The 17,653-nt window shown below is 39.1% G+C and overlaps 2 protein-coding genes across 2 annotated transcripts; one reads left to right on the top strand and one right to left on the bottom strand.

The window, feature by feature from the left end:
* Positions 1-1,488: 1,488 nt before the first annotated feature.
* Positions 1,489-9,395, top strand: LOC117418150 (WD repeat domain phosphoinositide-interacting protein 2). Its single transcript, XM_034030786.3, has 12 exons — positions 1,489-1,702; positions 3,628-3,710; positions 4,044-4,213; positions 4,412-4,508; positions 5,173-5,270; positions 5,370-5,462; positions 6,000-6,070; positions 6,260-6,367; positions 6,612-6,776; positions 7,169-7,276; positions 7,479-7,576; positions 7,658-9,395. Exons 1-12 carry the CDS (start codon positions 1,629-1,631, stop codon positions 7,768-7,770), a joined length of 1,278 nt encoding a protein of 425 aa, XP_033886677.1. The 5' UTR covers positions 1,489-1,628; the 3' UTR covers positions 7,771-9,395.
* A 378-nt stretch (positions 9,396-9,773) lies between these two features.
* On the bottom strand, positions 9,774-16,364 carry LOC117418151 (actin-related protein 2/3 complex subunit 1B-A-like). The gene is made up of 10 exons (XM_034030787.3): positions 16,209-16,364; positions 15,035-15,110; positions 13,037-13,144; positions 12,623-12,845; positions 11,741-11,848; positions 11,321-11,527; positions 10,971-11,046; positions 10,633-10,829; positions 10,254-10,344; positions 9,774-10,150 (listed from the first exon to the last, which is right to left on the bottom strand). The coding sequence occupies exons 2-10, from the start codon at positions 15,096-15,098 to the stop codon at positions 10,112-10,114; spliced, it is 1,113 nt and encodes a 370-aa protein (XP_033886678.1). The 5' UTR covers positions 15,099-15,110; positions 16,209-16,364; the 3' UTR covers positions 9,774-10,111.
* Positions 16,365-17,653: the final 1,289 nt, after the last annotated feature.

Below are 17,653 nucleotides of genomic sequence, written 5' to 3'. Positions count from 1 at the left end.
TCTATTTTCATATTAGTAATATTGCTACATTATTATTATTATTATTATTATTATTATTATTATTATTATTATTATTATTATTATTATTATTATTATTATTATTATACCAGGGTACAGCAGTGTATCTGTAATGTTGTATTTGAAATATTTACCTGTAAAATGCAAGTAAAGAGCCGAACAGATTCTAAGTATAATTAAAGGGTCGGTAACCATGTTCATACATTTATGACAGTTTCATCATTGGTTTGCACTTGGAAACGACAGACTCCATATGACCTCGCTGCTTTCAGCACCAAGCGAGTCAACAGTTCCCCAATGACCCTTATCTTCCATGCAGTCAATGCATTGAGAGCCCACCTTTGTTTAAGACCGTAACATGCACGTCGAACTCCCTCAATGACTGCTGAAGTCAACCTTGACATAAACTTCCATGTGATCTGTCATGCCTGTCACAGTTCAAACCGATTGAAGAAAGTGCAGTACCCCTAGTATATGTCATTATCATTTTGTATATTGGATGTATCAGGATACCCGCCACAACCTTTACATTTTAAACCCTATCTGTCTCAATGGATAGACGAGACTCTTATACAATTGAGCCATTACTATGCGCCTCGTTGCACACACCTGAGCTTGTGACGTGCCTAAAAAATCACCTGCGGTTACAGGTGTTACGAAGCGTAGCAACTGGGAACTACAAATGTTTGAGTTCTTCTTCCAAGAACCATTATTTCATGTTATACTCTCGCAATTCATATATTTTTTTATTTTTTCAACTATACATTGTGGCTGTCCCTAAAGGATATGCGTGTGTAGATTTGTTCAATTAGGGGACTGGTGTTTACTATTCAAAGTTATCTACTGCTGCCACCCACTGACTCAAGAGCGTACTGCATCCTTAATCAACGGTGTCAAAGAGCTTTGGTAAATAAGTGTGGATATTTCCAAATCACACACCTGTAAGCAAACACTAGTGCAATTGTCTTATTTCATTTACCCAAGCCTTACACAGTCATATAATTTGCAATCGTTTTTAGGACGTGCTTTTTGTGGACTACTGGCTGTATCTCAATTAGCTTCAATCACTACTGTTGGTTTTTCATAACAGTTAACCTATAGTAACATTTTGCACCAGTTCGACCCTGCATTCCAGTGGGCAATATTGCACCATCCGCCCATAGCTTGGATACTGGAGATGCTGTTATGGTGGAGCTCATCGATCAAGCTACCCTCCCACCAGACAACTGAAAGCAGAACCAACACCAGCGAAGGGGGTGGCACGGAGTGTACAAATAATGGAAATAGTGGAATACGGGATAAATAACACGTAACAAAAGGATGAGCAAGATATGCCACTGAGGGTATTTACCACGAAATACAAAGTTATACACAAAAACAGTTATTAAAAACAAATATATCGGCATGTTTCAGCGTCCTCCCCTGCAACCTCGCAGCTGTGTTGTTCAGTTCCACCGGCCCCACTGCGCAAGCTCGGAAAGAGAGCAACGTTTCTGAGCAAAACAACAGTCTGGAACAAGGGGAGAGGATGCGGAGAAGCTAAATATCGGTAATCAGTACACGAACCTGAGATTTTTGCCGATGCTTCTTTTGTAAATGTTGTCGAACCCATGAACTTGGCCAGTCAGAGCGGGGAGGCCGGCTCCAGCCAGCTCCTCTTCGCCAACTTCAACCAGGACAACACGTAAGGAGAACCAGGGAAACGGGGGCAGAAAACGTCGGGGATCAGGCGGCCTAGCGGGTCTCAAGAGGCTGTCACGCATGTATTGTGAAATAATCGTACTAAGAAACGGTTAATCCACATGTTAAAACGAAACTACGTGCTAATTACTGTACTGCATTCATGCATAAACAAAGCGATTCCTGTCGCCATACAACCATAGAAATGAGTGGAAAATGTGTCTGTCGATATATTGCATCAAATAAAGTGAACCATGTGACGGGCGCTGTGAATTAAAATCCAGAGCTTTTGGATTATTATTATTATTATTATTGGTGGTGTTTGTGAAGAGGGCGAAGGAGGGTAACTGGTTAACATAAACCCGGTGTGGGAAATGACAAAGCATGTTTGTAATTGTGTTGCTCGTTGTGCTTTCGTTATTTAATAATAAGATAACCCAATTTCTTGTATATAGTTTAGGAAGGATGTGTTCTCTTGGTAAGGAGAATTGTGTTTTAATGATGTTTTAATAAATAGGCTGCTACAGGATTCAAACCGGAACTTCTTTGTTTTCCCAACAATTGGGGCACGCTCAACAAGTCTGTCTGTTTCGGGAAGTCGGTTTAATTCTGTGGGTGCGTTCACGAGAGGCAGACCTTGCTAAGTCTGCGCAGATTCTGCGAAGATTCTGAAAATTCATTGGCTACTTGCTCTGATTCTGTGCAGATTCTGCGCAGAATGACGAAAGTCTGCGTGTCGTGAACGCACCCTGATTCTCTTATTGGAGAGTGCGCTTATTCTCTCAATTAAGAGAATATGTAAACACACAGTCAGGTGATCGTACCCATCTTGTAACAACAATAATAATAAAAAAATAACAAAAACTTCACTGCCACATTTTGTAAGTACTATACGCAAAGTCGTAGCCTTCATCCACACTATGAATAAACAGCTAAGTCAGTATTAAAGTACTGTTTCCCTGCTAGTCCATTCATTTGCTATCTATATAAAAGCAGAAACCACTCTGTACTTTGTCTTTTGCTTAATGAATTACTATTGCAGATTATAGCACACAATAGGCTTCCCAATATGGTTTGGCAATAACGAGTGCAAATCTTTTTTGAAAAATGGGTGCTAAACTGTTCTGAAAGTTTAGCACCAGAGAGCCTAATAAATAAATAAATAAACATGTGTACTGGTGCTGTATTGCAAATTTGCTCCCTTGGGCAATATAGTTTTAGGTAAATCTGTAGTGTAAAACTGAATCATGCACCACACTAAATGTTCCCCCAGGGTGTTTGTACACAGATAATACATGACAGTAGGTGGAAGGCACATTCTTCCCACATGGTCAGTGCCAACCTCTGGTCTATTTACCACAAGGGAAGAGTGTAAATTGTTCCAGGGCTTATTAACACCGGGAGCTACAGTGGCTGCACCAATGCCAAGTGTGGACAGCTGGACTTGGTCAAAATATATTACTACACCAGAATTATTTGCAGTTACACACCTGTTCTTTAAATCTGAAATAAAAGATTGAGATCATAGAGGTGTATCGTCTGTCTGCATCGTCAGATTCATTTTTGTCTCTGTTTTGATTTAGATTTTCTTTAGTTATCAGAAATTTTGCTGGCACTTCTTAGATTCTGTTTTGCAGAAAGTGCCACCCCCAGTATCTGTAGGAAGCTTAATAAACTGATTCACCATTCAAGGGTTTCATTCCAATAGATTTTAAACAAAATGAAGTCCTGAGAATATTGTACAAGTCAGAAGGTATTCTCTAATGGGTTCATTCGAATTGAGTGCACTTTGTGATTACTTTGCATGCAATGTTTTTAAACAGTAAGAAGTGTGGGTGCAGCAATGAATGCATGAATAAACAACTGAGCTGAGCTTTACACCCTAACACCAACGGGGGATTTTTTTACATTTGAGTTCCCATCTTGCAGGTCCTTGGCTGTTGGCACCAAATCTGGCTATAAGTTCTTCTCTTTATCATCAGTGGATAAACTAGAACAGATATATGAATGCAGTAAGTACTATTGTATTAATTTTCTTTTGCCATTTTCATTCAGTCCATTTCCTGCAGGTTAAGCTTACAACCCTCAATAATTGCAGCAACTGAAGGAGCTGTTAGTGGTAAATTGTAAGTGTGTGTCACTGTTGCAGAAGGTCAAGGTGTTGTTGGGAGTTGATTTATGTCTGTGTAAAAAATGTGGATGCGGTGTAGAAATTGTTCAGCTTTTACTGTATTTATCGTTGTCACAATCTGTTTAAATCTGGTTGCATTTTGTTGCCAAAGTGATAAAACTCAACAAGCTTTCAAGTCGTGCACTGCTGTCTGTTTTTAACTTTTTATTTTCAGCTGACACAGAAGATGTGAGCATCGTGGAAAGGCTGTTCTCCAGCAGCTTGGTTGCTATCGTTAGCCTTAAAGCTCCTCGGAAACTGAAGGTGTGTCACTTTAAGAAAGGGACTGAGATTTGTAACTACAGCTATTCCAATACCATCCTGGCTGTCAAGCTCAACAGACAGGTACGATATTTAACTACAGTCTGCATGCTTTTAATGCTCCTCTCTCAACTGGCTTAGGTCTATCAGGGTAAACAAACATTTAATTTGTTTTAAGCTTCAAATTCACATTCATTGCAGTAACTGACAGTAAACCAATCCAGATTAAAAACCTGAGATTAAACAGTAACATTATCAAGCTTCCTTTTGTTTTTTTGGCAGAGGCTAATAGTATGTCTGGAAGAATCTCTGTACATCCACAATATCCGAGATATGAAAGTACTGCACACCATCAGGGAGACCCCTCCAAACCCTTCAGGTATATGTTTATTTATCTATATATATATATATATATATATATATATATATATATATATATATATTGAACGCAGTGCTGTTTTTAAACAGTAAGAAATGTGAGTGCAGCAGTCAATGCATGAATAAACAATAAATATGAATAAATACATTACTGACCGTGTATAAGGTGTTGGAGAAAATCTTTACTCACTTTGTAGACTGCAGGATTCCTGCCATTCTACTGGAAATGTACAGTAAGGATTTCTAGAAGATTTGACGAAAACAAACCCCCTTTGCTTTGTTAAGATAAAATTGCAAGTTGCCAGGTCAGTTTTATTGTGGACTAACTTCTGCTCTCAGGGGTGTTTTTAAGATGGTAGAAATGATTAGACAGTTTCAGCTCAAGCGAGTGATACGCACACTCTGGTTTCGCTTCCTCTGTCTACTTCTTTACTGTATTTTTAAATCCCTTCCTCAGGAAAGTGCTGTTTTTTAGCTGACATTTAAAAAGTAGGTCTGAAACTTCTCTAGGGAGTATCTTCGTAGGAATCATTTTTTGATGTGCGTATAAGAGCATGTTGAATGCTTGGAAAGTGATTTGCAAGAACATGTAATCCTCACAAGATTGTAATTATTTTTTTTTTTCAAAATCAGTATACACTAATCCTTTTTTATTATTACCCCAGGTCTATGTGCACTGTCGATTAATAATGATAATTGCTACTTGGCATACCCTGGGAGTGCGACAATAGGAGAGGTGCAGGTCTTCGACACTATCAATCTGGTAAGGGTTCGAGTATTTAAGGCAGTGACCCAAACCGTTACAAAATGCATGTTCAGTACTTTTCAATCTTCACCAATAAAACCCTTTTCTGCATTCCAGAGAGCCGCTAATATGATCCCAGCCCATGACAGCCCTCTGGCAGCTTTGGCTTTCGACGCAAGTGGTACCAAACTGGCCACAGCCTCTGAAAAGGTATGCATTATTTATTTATTTATTTTTGATCTTCAAGAAGATTAAATATAACTTGTTTACTTGAGGGCTACTTATAGTTGTGAAATATGAAGCTGTCAACCAGCATCAGGGTTAACCATCATTTGTCACGTTCAAAACTGATCCCTGTGTTGTCTATATTTAGTAAAGTGGCTTTTGGTTTATTTAAATTCCTGAGTATAAATAAACAGTTGATACAGCATGTCATGCCTGATATAAGGTTGCAAGTTAAAATCAAGAAAAGTGTAGGAAACCTAAAGCTTTATGAAAAAAAAAAGTCTCTTGCGCATCTAGATCAGAGAGCAAGGGCAAAAGTAACTTTAGACTTGGATTGGTCCACAAAGGGGGATATAAACAAGTCAGTGGCTGATCAAATACAGAATCAATTTTTTTTTGGTCTTCAGCTCCTATTACTAGTCCCTACTCTGTCTTGGAATCTACCAAGAACTGGATTGTTTATACTAGCATGAATATTTCAGATCAAAGGCGCTTATTGTCTAATTTCTCTGTTCTTTCCAGGGGACTGTGATCCGAGTGTTCTCCATTCCAGAGGGACAGAAGCTCTTTGAGTTCAGGCGGGGAGTGAAGAGGTGAGGAACGGTCAATATAGGCACAACTGTTGCTTTTAACAACATTTAAACCTTCCTATAACAACAGCTCAAGAGACAGTGGTATCCCAAAATAGATTATCATGAGCATTTGTGGTCACTTTTTACCTTTCACAGTCCATTGAGCCAACCAGCCCTTTTTTGAAGACTGATCTCTTTATTTTTTTGCAGGTGTGTCAGTATCTGCTCTCTTGCATTTAGTATGGAAGGACTGTTCCTGTCTGCATCCAGTAATACTGAAACCGTTCATATCTTCAAACTGGAGACACAAAAGGAAAAGTAAGTCTGTAATGTTTAGGTCTTGGTAAAACTGAGAAAGAAATGCAAGCATCACCATTACTTAGGTGAAGTAGATGTCTGTATGCATCTAGTTCCATCTAGTCACTATAATCAAACAGTAACTCAGTGATTTTTCAACTAATCACTGCTGAATAGATGCTCAATTCGGCCTGGGTTCAGTAGAGAAGATCTTAGGTTTAAACCCTGGCTGATGCTGGAGACCTGCACGTTTATTTTATTTCAGGCCGCAGGAGGAACCCACAACTTGGTCTGGCTACTTTGGGAAGGTGCTGATGGCCTCCACCAGCTACTTGCCAGCCCAGGTCACAGAGATGTTTAACCAGGGCAGGGCCTTCGCTACAGTCAGACTGCCCTTCTCTGGGCACAAGAACATCTGCGCACTTGCCACGTGAGTATAGAGGAAAATGCACAGGCTTCAAGTCCACTTGTTTGTCTTACAAGACAATTAAAGAATGTGAAAATCATCCAGGTCCAAACCAGTTTGATGTTCTCTTGAAGTTAGGTGATTTAGTCATTTCCCAGTCACATTTTTAACTTTTATGTTCAAAGTTGCTGCCTGATTGTTTCTGGACTAGACTGTACCCCCGATTTTATACCAGAACAAACCTGTTTCATATAAACAGGTGTCGGAGAGGTAATGCGTAAAGAGAGTCAGTTTGGATTCAAGGGTTCGACTGTACTATGTTTTCAGACACACACATGGTTTTCCGGTACAGATGCTGTAAAAGCTTGTCACTCGCAGAGTATATGAATGTTGTTTTGTTTGATGTGTTCTTCCAGAATTCAGAAGATCCCTCGTTTGTTGGTGGCAGCGGCTGACGGTTACCTGTACATGTATAACCTGGACTCGCAGGAGGGAGGAGAGTGCACACTAATGAAACAGCACAAGTAAGAAACATCGGGTGGAGAGTTTTTTTCCCAAAATCAAAAAATAAATAAAAGCCTGGGAACTGAAGAAAATAACTGTTGGTATGTGAACTTGTTTTTTTAGTTGCTTCTGCAATGTGTGTGTCAATTTTGCTTCTCATGTATGCATCTTAGTTGTTTCAATCTAAAACTTGTAGAATACACTTGTTCTTTTTGTCCTCAGGTTAGACGGAAGTGTTGAGCCAGCTAATGAAATTCTGGAGCCAACAACGCATGACCGTCCATTGGTGGCACAGACATATAGTGCCGCTGTGGCAAAAGGTACCCACCGTTTGAGTGAATCTGACTTCTTGATTTGCTAAATTAGGAGAGATGTACAGTCAATATCGTTGTATTTTATAGGATACTCCGAGGATCAGGGAGCAGTTGGTGGGGTTGGTCTGGATGATGACATGAACTCCCTGCGTTTGGATGAAGAAAACGAGCAGCCTCCCATGATCCTTCAGACTGACTGACGTACCTTGTTACCTGTGAACTTGCCTCTTGGGTCGTAGAACTGTGACATTGAACTCTCTTGTGCTGCTAAGAACGTGTAACTGAGTGGAAGAGAGATTAAAAGGAGAGGAAATTAAAAAAAACAAAAAAAAACAAACAGATGTAGCCTAATTCTGTATCGATAAATATATATTGTTTTTTTTTTTTCTTTCCCAGTGACATTTAAATCTTGCACATCTATGCTAGCTGTACTTGATTTTTCTTTCGCCAAAAAAAACCCCAAAAGATTGCAGCTGCCCCATGCAGATTCTAAACCTCTTAGCTTTGCATGCACACATGTGCCAATTATAGCATCGATACACATATTTATTTGCGTTCTCTTTCATGGTTTCCAAGATGACTGTCGGAGCCGTCTCGCAGATTGGGATGTAAGATTTGAGTTACGCTATAATAAGAAATGCTATGTTCCTGTTTTCTAGGTCAGAATAATTGTGGATATAGTCTTGTAAAAATTGTGATAGACGCATGTTGACTTTTGTTTTGTTCCAAAGCCATTGAAAAAGCAGAAATAGACAATGGTTGGTGCTGCTGTGCAGCTGTTTCAGTATACTAGGCCTACATATTGGTCATTATCCCTGCTGGGTAGACTTCATGGAAAGTCTATTCCTACTTTTAAAATGAATGTCTGTATCCGTTCAATGGATAGGCATTTTGGCATCGGACCAGGATCAAATACTAAGGTTTACCGAAGACGGAATGTTGCTTTCACTTGCATTAGTTCCTTTTAAACTTCTTTCCTCTAAATTGCTATCTCATCTGGTTCAGTTGTTGAATTAAATAGCATATGGATTACAGATGTATAGCCCTACCATTTTGTAGCAGTTTGACATCAAAGTTAAATGCTTTTATAAATGACCCTTCTTTACAAAGAAGTTTATCATTTATTTTTATTTTTGTTTTCATTAAAGAATGTGCAACAAAATGTTTAGCAAAAGCACAGAACCAGGGACACATTTGCAGCCCAAGTTTAACAAGTTTAAAGCTGCTGCAAGATCGCAGCTTCGTTCCATTGGTAAGTTTACGGATGTGCTTTCCATTTATAGTGGTTTACAAACTTGCATTTCTGACTTCCCAAGGCAGATGTTCTGTCAGTGTGTTGAAGGTGTGTGTGTTTTACATAAAACAAGAGTACAACCTTTTATTTTTTTTTGGCAGTTGCATGTTTCTGGCTCGAAAAAAAAAAAAAGATTTAAAGGCTTGAAGAGGCCCTTTTATTTTTTAATGTCATAAGGTGGTTAATCTGATTAAAGTCAAACAATTGTATTGCAAGAAGATGTAAGAAATGGGATAGATACACATAACTGTGTGTGTATGTTTTCTTAAACAGCGTTCTGTTCAAAACCTTAGAAATGGAGCCGTCTGGTTTGAAGCTGTTTCTGGAGGGGGTGCTGTGCCTTGGCATGCGTTCATTGGGGATGAGATGAAAGCTGCTGTATTTACCTTGTTTTCTTTGCAGTGCTTGTGAAATGACATTAAACGACTGTTCCTAAAACAAAACACATTCCACAGAATGAACTGTCAAAATGAGAATACAGCAGTTGATGGATTTTTATTTTTTATGTAAATAAAAGAAAGTTGAGTGTGATACTGGAGGGATTGTCTTGTTTTTTTAACACATATATACCGTAAACTCCATTATACAGACACCGTTCTCCAATCTAAAACAATGTCTCGATTGTTATGGAATGGTATCTTGATCATTGGTATGTGTGGTACAGTAAGGGTTTGTGGAGATAACAGATGATCATCATTGATAAATCTTTGCATAGAAATACCAAACAACTCCACTGCAACCCATATTTAACCAGTATGAGGTTTTGTATTAAATTGAGAATATTGTATTCCAATGTACTGCGTTGAGTATCTGTTAATATTAATGAATATTCCAAGAAGTCGTTTTCTGATTTTACTGAAGGTCCTATACAGTAGGTTTGAATACAAGAATATAAAACACTAATACTAATGTATTTTATTGCATTTATTAAAAGCATCTTATGACCAGCATATATGTTTCATTTGATTAACTGAAGAAAAAATCACTTTTCATATTTGTATAAAAATACACTTCAGGTAATACAGACTTGTCCGATCTAGGAACTAGCCCTTGCAAAATAATAATAAAAAAAAAACAGCATATGGAAAAATAATTAGCCATTCTTCATTAACAATACATGGGAACAGTACCACTGCGCTGAATTATATATAAAAAAAGCTCAAAGTAATGGGCAATGCGGCAAGTGCAGTTGGAACGATTCATGATTTTGCTTTTAGCCTTGCAGTTTGAAAGATTGCTTCTGTGCCTTAGATGATCTTCAGGTCTTTCATTGATGACTCGAGAGTCTGAAATATTTTGGGAGGAAAAAAAAAATATGCACACGTAAATAAAATGATTGTACAGGGGGGGGAGGGGTAAACAGGTTTACAAACACCAGGGAATCTTTACCTTGACGTCCCAAATAGTCATTCCTCCATCCATTCCGGTGGTACAGAATTTCCTGCACTTGGATTTGTCCCCTTCCAGAATTGAGATTTGGCTGTAAATTCATGGAACAGAATGAAATGCATTGCATGGTTATAAATATAAGTGAGTGTTTCAATGTCAGCTCTGTTTTACACTAATTGTGGTATGTGTTCTGTGCATGTAAGAGGACCTTTCCTTCAGTCTGACACTCCAGAAAGTTTCACACTAGAAAATAATGAGTTTGTTTTTTTAAAATATTTAATAGTAATAATATGAAGTCCTGGTTGCCTTCACTTTGACAGACACGTTTAGGTGTATAGGGTTATGAAACGAGTAGAAAGTCCAGTAACAGTAAAGATACCTGATGCTGTTTTTGTGCACAGACTCCAGGGTGGCCTTTTCGGTCTCGGAGGAAGCCTTCTTGTCCAGGTTCTGGAAGCGCTCTCGGGCGGTCATCCCACGCTGGGCGTTCTGCTTCGGAATGTCCAGCTTCCCTCCGAAAGTAATGGTCCCTTTACCCTCGTCGTAAACGTACAGCATGGGGTAGCAGTCGTGGCCCTGAAAGAAAATAAAGATATAAAAGCGTTACCAAGTTACGTGAGAAACTTAAACTATACAAAATGTTTCAGTGTTTCTGTGGAACTGATCATTTGCCCCTGGAAGTACTGGAAAGGGGCGCAGAGGAGCGGAGGTACCTACAGCTGCAACCAAGCTGTTCTCTGTGATAAAGGTGACGCCCAGAAGAGGGAGGGTCTCGGATCGCAGAGAAGAAATACTGAGGCAGAGAGAGAAAGAAACAAAAACAGAACCGGTTACTGCATGAAGGCTTACAAAGTTACATTATCATTGTAATTCTGCAGGACCCCTTGCTCTTTCCATGCTCATAGTAGCTGCATTTACTGTGCATACCATTCAAGGCCTTCACTACGTTTATAACCTTTTCTAAGGATGAGCCTATACTCTTCTGGCCACTTTGCTTTTTTAAATCCCTATTGGACACCACCCCTCCCCGGGGAGTGCTGGTCCCCTTTAACCCTGTCTCTACTCACACTGTGTTCTTGCTGCCGGTGGCCACAGCCACAGTGCTGTCATGGCTGACCCAGGCCACACGCCCCCCGCTGCCGGAGAAGCAGATGGAGTGGACCCAGCCGTCCGTGCCGCTCGACTCGAACATCAGCTCTCCGAACGGCATCTTGGAGCCCCAGGGAGTCGGGGACGGCTTCTCTTCCACCTCTTTGATATAAGCTGAGAAAATCCTGGGAGAGACAACCACCCACACCTTGAAAACTGCACTCCTTTATAGGGGGAGATGCTTGGGATTCTTCAGACATAAATTGTTTGGAAGACAGAGTAAGCCAGTAAGCTCATTGGTACGATTTATTTAGTGCTTATAGGTAAAAACCTTTAACTAAAAACCCGATGCTTCATCCGGTAAACAGCACCTGCTCACTGGCCCTTGCATATTTTACCTGCACTTGAAGTCACATGACCCCGCAGCTAGCAGGACGTTGTTTGGATGCCAGTCTAAGCTCAGGACAGTGGAGCGAATTGGCTTCTTGATGTGTTTGCAAACCCACCTGGAAAAACAAAATGCAGCCTAATCAATGGGAGGAAGCTTGTGTCAAGATGTGACAGAATATCAACATCCAAGTTATGCTGTGATTGCAACTGAAGATTCAGGATTTAACAAAACAATGTTGTGAAATTTAACTCGTACCCTCAATCAGATTGGGTTTACTTTCTGTTTTTAAACAGGGCTAAGCAAAGTTGCAGAACACTTGTGATGTGAAGGCTAGTTTGCATTAAGTATAGTCATGGGTTTTACACAGATTGTACGCTGGAGGTATTAGTATGATGATATCCTTTTTTCAAACTTATGCAGGCTCATAAATGCAAGTAATACTAGTGATTGCATATGTGGCTTCTGTGCCTTTTTGACCCTACCTGATCTGAGCAACAAAAACAGTCAGCTCACAGCTGCAGGGCCTTGTATCGACCAGCCAATGTGAACATAACCTCAGCAATAGCCTTACTGAAGGCATGGAAATAGTATTGTCTGAATGGCAAAGCAGCATTGTAGACTTTGATCTCTGTATCCAGATTTACCTGTAAGTTAAAGTGGCTTGTGTACTAAATGTGTTCATTAAAAAAATTAACTTCTTGCCTAGTGTAAATATATACAGTGAGCCTGTAGTGACCAGTCACCAAAGAGACGTCTGAACATTCCAGGCACCTCTGTCATTCACTTCTATTGAAAAAAAGATTCTGACGGCCCTCTATTACACTTATTTCCTATACTGGTGTATATATATTTTTTATACTTCAGTGGAAAACGAAAGCACCCCCCTTACCAGTCATTTTCCTGTTCGAAGTAGCAGATTGAAATGAGTCTGGATCCACTGCCCACAGCAAACTTATTTTCCTTGGGGGACCACTTGACACATCGGGCAGCCCGGTTGATCCTCAGGATGACCAGAGTGGGCCTCCACACGTTGCCTTTCAGGGTCCAGACGTAGGCATTGCGGTCTGTGCCACAGGTCACAATGCGGTTACTCTCAGGAGCCCAGTCAATGCCTATCAGGGGAGACATCGTTATCGGGGGTAAAAAATGCATTATGAGTTCTTTGTCATGTCTAGTTCTCAAGTTAAATCGGCTATATATATATCAATGGCATATCATGAAATATCTTGCGCAGGCCTATATGTTGAAAAGCCTTGCAGAGTCTAGGTCTGAGATCACAGGGCTGAGTTCTGCACACGCTCACCTGTCACCTGCCCGTTGTGCTCCTTCAGCTCGTGGATCTTGCTCCACTTGTCTCCTCCCTCCTTCTTGTAGATGTGGACTTCGTGGTTATTGGGGCATATTGCGATTTCTAAAACAAAGAAAGAATAGGTATAAGAAAATAGAAAACTAGGCACATTGCTGGCATCAGATTAGAGTGAGTAACTGGGCTGTAAAGCTGTCATGCCCTTGGTTCCCTCACTGCTAATTCGAGCATGGCAAACAGACAATGTTTAATCAGATAAGAGACCATTACCATTGACTTGCAGTCAGAGTTCCTCTGCTAAAACCGTTTCAGGATAATATGCACTGCATTTACAAGAATGTTGTGCTTAGCTTGAAACGTATACCCATTGGGGAAGCATTGTGCACCGAAGCCTGTGCAACACTGATATTACCTCTGCACTACATATGTTCTTATGATATATTTGATGAAATAGGATTTAGAGGCCTGGCTGCATGTGGCTAATAAGCTACAACCTGATTGGAAAACGAAATGCAGGTATGTGTTTTTTTGGGGGGGGGGGGGGGGGGGGGGGGTTTGGAACAGCAATGTACTGTAGCATTTACATCTAAAAATAGATCTGTTTTTTAATTTTATTATCCTCAAGAAATGTATTTCAGGAATGGAAAATACAGTTTTCTTTTGTCTTAAGCCCAAGGTTTCTCCCAGACAGCATGTATATCCACTCAAGTTTCAAGCAAACAAAGTTAAGTATCAGCCAAACAATTCTAAACTATTTCAAACAGCCGTGGGTATTTATTTTTTTTTTTTTATGCTAGAGGCCCCATATTTTCTTTGCTCTTATACAAACACACCCAGCCTGTGGTTAATTCCAGATTCAGGTTTCTTTGAGTCACATCCTCCCATCAACAGCGAACCATTCATGGTAAAACAGGAAGTGTGGTTGAAATTAGTCACTGCTGTTTCTCTCATCATAAGATAATCTATAGAGCAGGCCCATTCTGCTTCGGTCAAAGCAAGCACAATGTTCATATTACTGAGATGATCTAAAGCTCTGTGCATTAAGTTTAAATCTGGTTCCAATCAGTCTTTGGTAACGCATTTCAACGTTGCAAATTCTGCACAACAGGCAGCTCCCTAAAAGCAGCCTTTGTGATGTGCTGGAAATAATTAAGCCCGGCTGTTCCTGCGATTTCGTACAGCAGCTTCCATCAGTTCAAAGAAAACAGCGTTTTAAAACAGACTAACTGTTAACAAACCTCCAAAAGTCTATTACACACAGCAAGGGAAATATGCTCAGTGGTCAGAAATGACTGCACAATCAATACTCAGATTACCGCACATTGTTCAGCACATCCCTCCCATATTAATAAAAAATAAAATAAAGGACTTATAATAAAAACTTGAATTTATTATAGCGCCTTTCAAACCAAGGTGTCTCAACGCGCTGTACAAAACAAACAACAACAATTCATTTACAAACATTCTATAAATACATACATAAATAAAATACAATAAAATAGATGTATGAAATTGATATCTAAATATCTTTGACCCCTTTAAATACTGTATTTTTTAAACAGAAATATAGCAGGGATAAGTGCCAGAAAATATATTATCTAACTGCATTTGAAAATATGATCAAGTACATTTGAGGATCGATTTGAGCGGTGCTGGTATTTCTTGATACAGCAGACCATGCAAAAGTATAAAAGCAGTACATGATTGCCAGGTGGGTTTTACATGGTTTTGTAGGTACTATAGCTCTTGATTCAGTGCTGTAGCTCTTATGAAGAGTGGATGCTGCCAGCAGTACACATAGCAATTGTGCTGATGAGGATGCTGCAGAGCGATGGAGGGAGAGGAAAGGACAGGAACTTTGCATGCAGAACTGGCAGGTTTTACTCGCTTTGTATTATTTGTTGTTGCTGTTGTAGCCTTCTGAAATGACATGCATCACATCTCACATTTTTACTAACCTAGAATAATTTATTTCATTGTAGAACATATACTTACGGGTGCGGTCTTTGTTCCAGGCATGACAGCTGATTGGTTCCAGCAGAAAGTTGTAGTAGGACATGGTTTATGAAGCCTTAAAATGAATAAAAAGATCTGTTTTTTGTTTGTTTTTTTAAATAAAATTTGCATTGCAGTTAACCTTTCTCCTGCCAGTTTCACTACACTTTAATAAATGAGGAAGCATGCTAGAGAAGCATAAAATCTACCATAAATGATATGAAGGCCTGTTGCTGGGGCATTCGATGAGGAACTTTGATTGGACGTGACTTCCCTAATGCTGTGTAACAAGTGTTGTTCCTCCATTAGAAGAGATCATCTTCATACGAATGGGGTGTATTGAGATAGCCGTCTTCAAGAACTGAAAATTGTCCAACAGCACATGAAAAGGCCTACACACACACTCTCTCTCTCTGTTACAGCATTCACATCTGATTTAATAGAACAGAACTGCACTTGTAGCTTGCAACTGGTTCCTCTTTTAAACACTACCCAAGCTTAAAAGGAGAAGTAGTAACTGTTGAAACAACCTAGGTCTGTTAATACTTAATATTAAAGAAGAAAATAAAACGCACACACACAAAACAATTCCTCCACTAACGCTAACCAGATGCCAAGCCTGATAGTGTTATCACTAAAGAAAAGCATGTTATTTTCTCCTTTTTTATTGTGTCTGGATAATTAAACCCAGACCACAGTGGTGTTTGACAGTATCCTGCTGCAGGTTATATTATTACCCCTATGTGGGTAAGTAATCTTTAGGAAGAAGTTTTCCACTGAGTGCAGAAACATGTTTGGTAAAACACACCTTTTTCTTTTACAGCACAGTAGGAAAGGCAATAAGAAAGAAATCCATTCTGAATGGACAATGTTTGCATGTTATTGTGCTAACTATAATGTATATATATTTTTTTTTTTACAATTGTACATGTCAGTGCTACAACAGACAAGTCTGCAAACACTGCTCTAGATCACTTCCTATAGCAAACTCTGCTTTTTTTTAAAACAAGTTTTCTTTTTCTTTATTTTTTTTAAAGCAACAACAGTGGAAAAGATTAAGCATAAAGAAGGAAAGTGGCCCAGTTAACTGAAAGGTTATACTGAGGAAGTAGACATACTGTACTTTATAATTGCTGAAAAAGTAAAACTGTAAAAGAGAAATATTACAACTCACCTCTTGTTCAACTGAAGAAAGCTAAAAGAAAATTAAAAGCAGTGAGAAAATAGCGTAAAATAACAAAAACCGCCTGTTCATGGACTCTGAGCAGTCAACACAAACGCTGGCTGAGCTCTGAATGAACAAAAGTCAACTAATTTCTCAAGAAAAACTGTTCCACTTCCTTTTTCCTGCCCCAAAAATGTAACCACATCCTTGTGTGGGCGTTTGTCAGCTCACATGAAACATCCCCAGTTAACTTGCAGATGCATTTTGTCAGCAAATATGCAATCCTTTGCTTTCCATTTCAGCAGCAGAACAGCCAGAACCAGAAACGCAACAACTATAGCTGAACTTCACCGGTTCCAACAGACTGTTATAAGCTCTGTTCCAAATATAAAACCTAAACTTGTTCTGAATCTTAAACTGCTGCAGATTGTGGGTGTGGCTGTAATATTTCAGTTTAAGTGGTTTGACCTGTGTAGAGCCGTTCTGGAAAGGTATGTGCCTGACTATCTGGCCAGAGGCATAAACCAAAATAGACTAAACACATGTATAAACTGAAAATACAACCACATGTTCCTGAGGGTGCCAAACAAAAACAAACAAACAAACAAAAACAACTGCTGTTTAAATCTATGAACCAAACCCATGAGCAAAATGGCAAACATTCCATCTTTTCAGTATCTGATTATTGATTTTTATTGATATTCACTATTTAAAATCAAAGGGTGCATTTAAAGCTGGACGAGTATGCTGCAGACAAACAAATACTGTGGAATAATTTGCCATCCACTGAATTTCTTAGACATGATTGTAGCTTACTGTCTTTATTCCAGTTAAAATACAAAGATCTAACTTGTGAAACTAGTTCTCAGATTAGCAGCACCAATATGAAAACCAGTGCGCACGCATGTGGAATATGAATGAAATTAACAGTTTATCAGATTACACCCAATGCAACCTGAAAGGGTAATAGAAGGCTTGGATACACTTTAGTTACTGTGTTTACTGAATAGCATGACGGTCAGGATCCATGCCTAAGGGTCCACATTTTAGAAATCTTTATAAAGATTTATGACTGTGTGAAAATAACACATACTGATGTAATACTGTTATTTTTTTAATGAGTAAAGTAATATTGCAAAAATAAATTACTGTATTTCAATCGGGCCATGTCATTGAGACCTAGTCTCTATAGTTAAAATCGATGCCTGATTCAGTAAAACTTCATAACTTTTTGTGAACACATTTGCAGTTTAGTTTGCTTTTTCTCCAGCTTGGTGCACTTCAGTAACCATTCAAACTCACAAACCAACCCCTAACTTCATATTAGATTTATGCAAAATGAAATGCAAACATTTAAATCAATTTAAGGCACACATGCACAGTATCTAAGCTAAATAGCATCTATAAAGCATTCTCTGTGTATACGCATGAGAACTTTAAGTAAAAGGGATTCA

Source organism: Acipenser ruthenus, chromosome 13 (genome assembly GCF_902713425.1).
Source record: "Acipenser ruthenus chromosome 13, fAciRut3.2 maternal haplotype, whole genome shotgun sequence".
Lineage (NCBI taxonomy): Eukaryota > Metazoa > Chordata > Actinopteri > Acipenseriformes > Acipenseridae > Acipenser > Acipenser ruthenus.
This window is presented reverse-complemented; position numbering and strand designations above follow the sequence as displayed.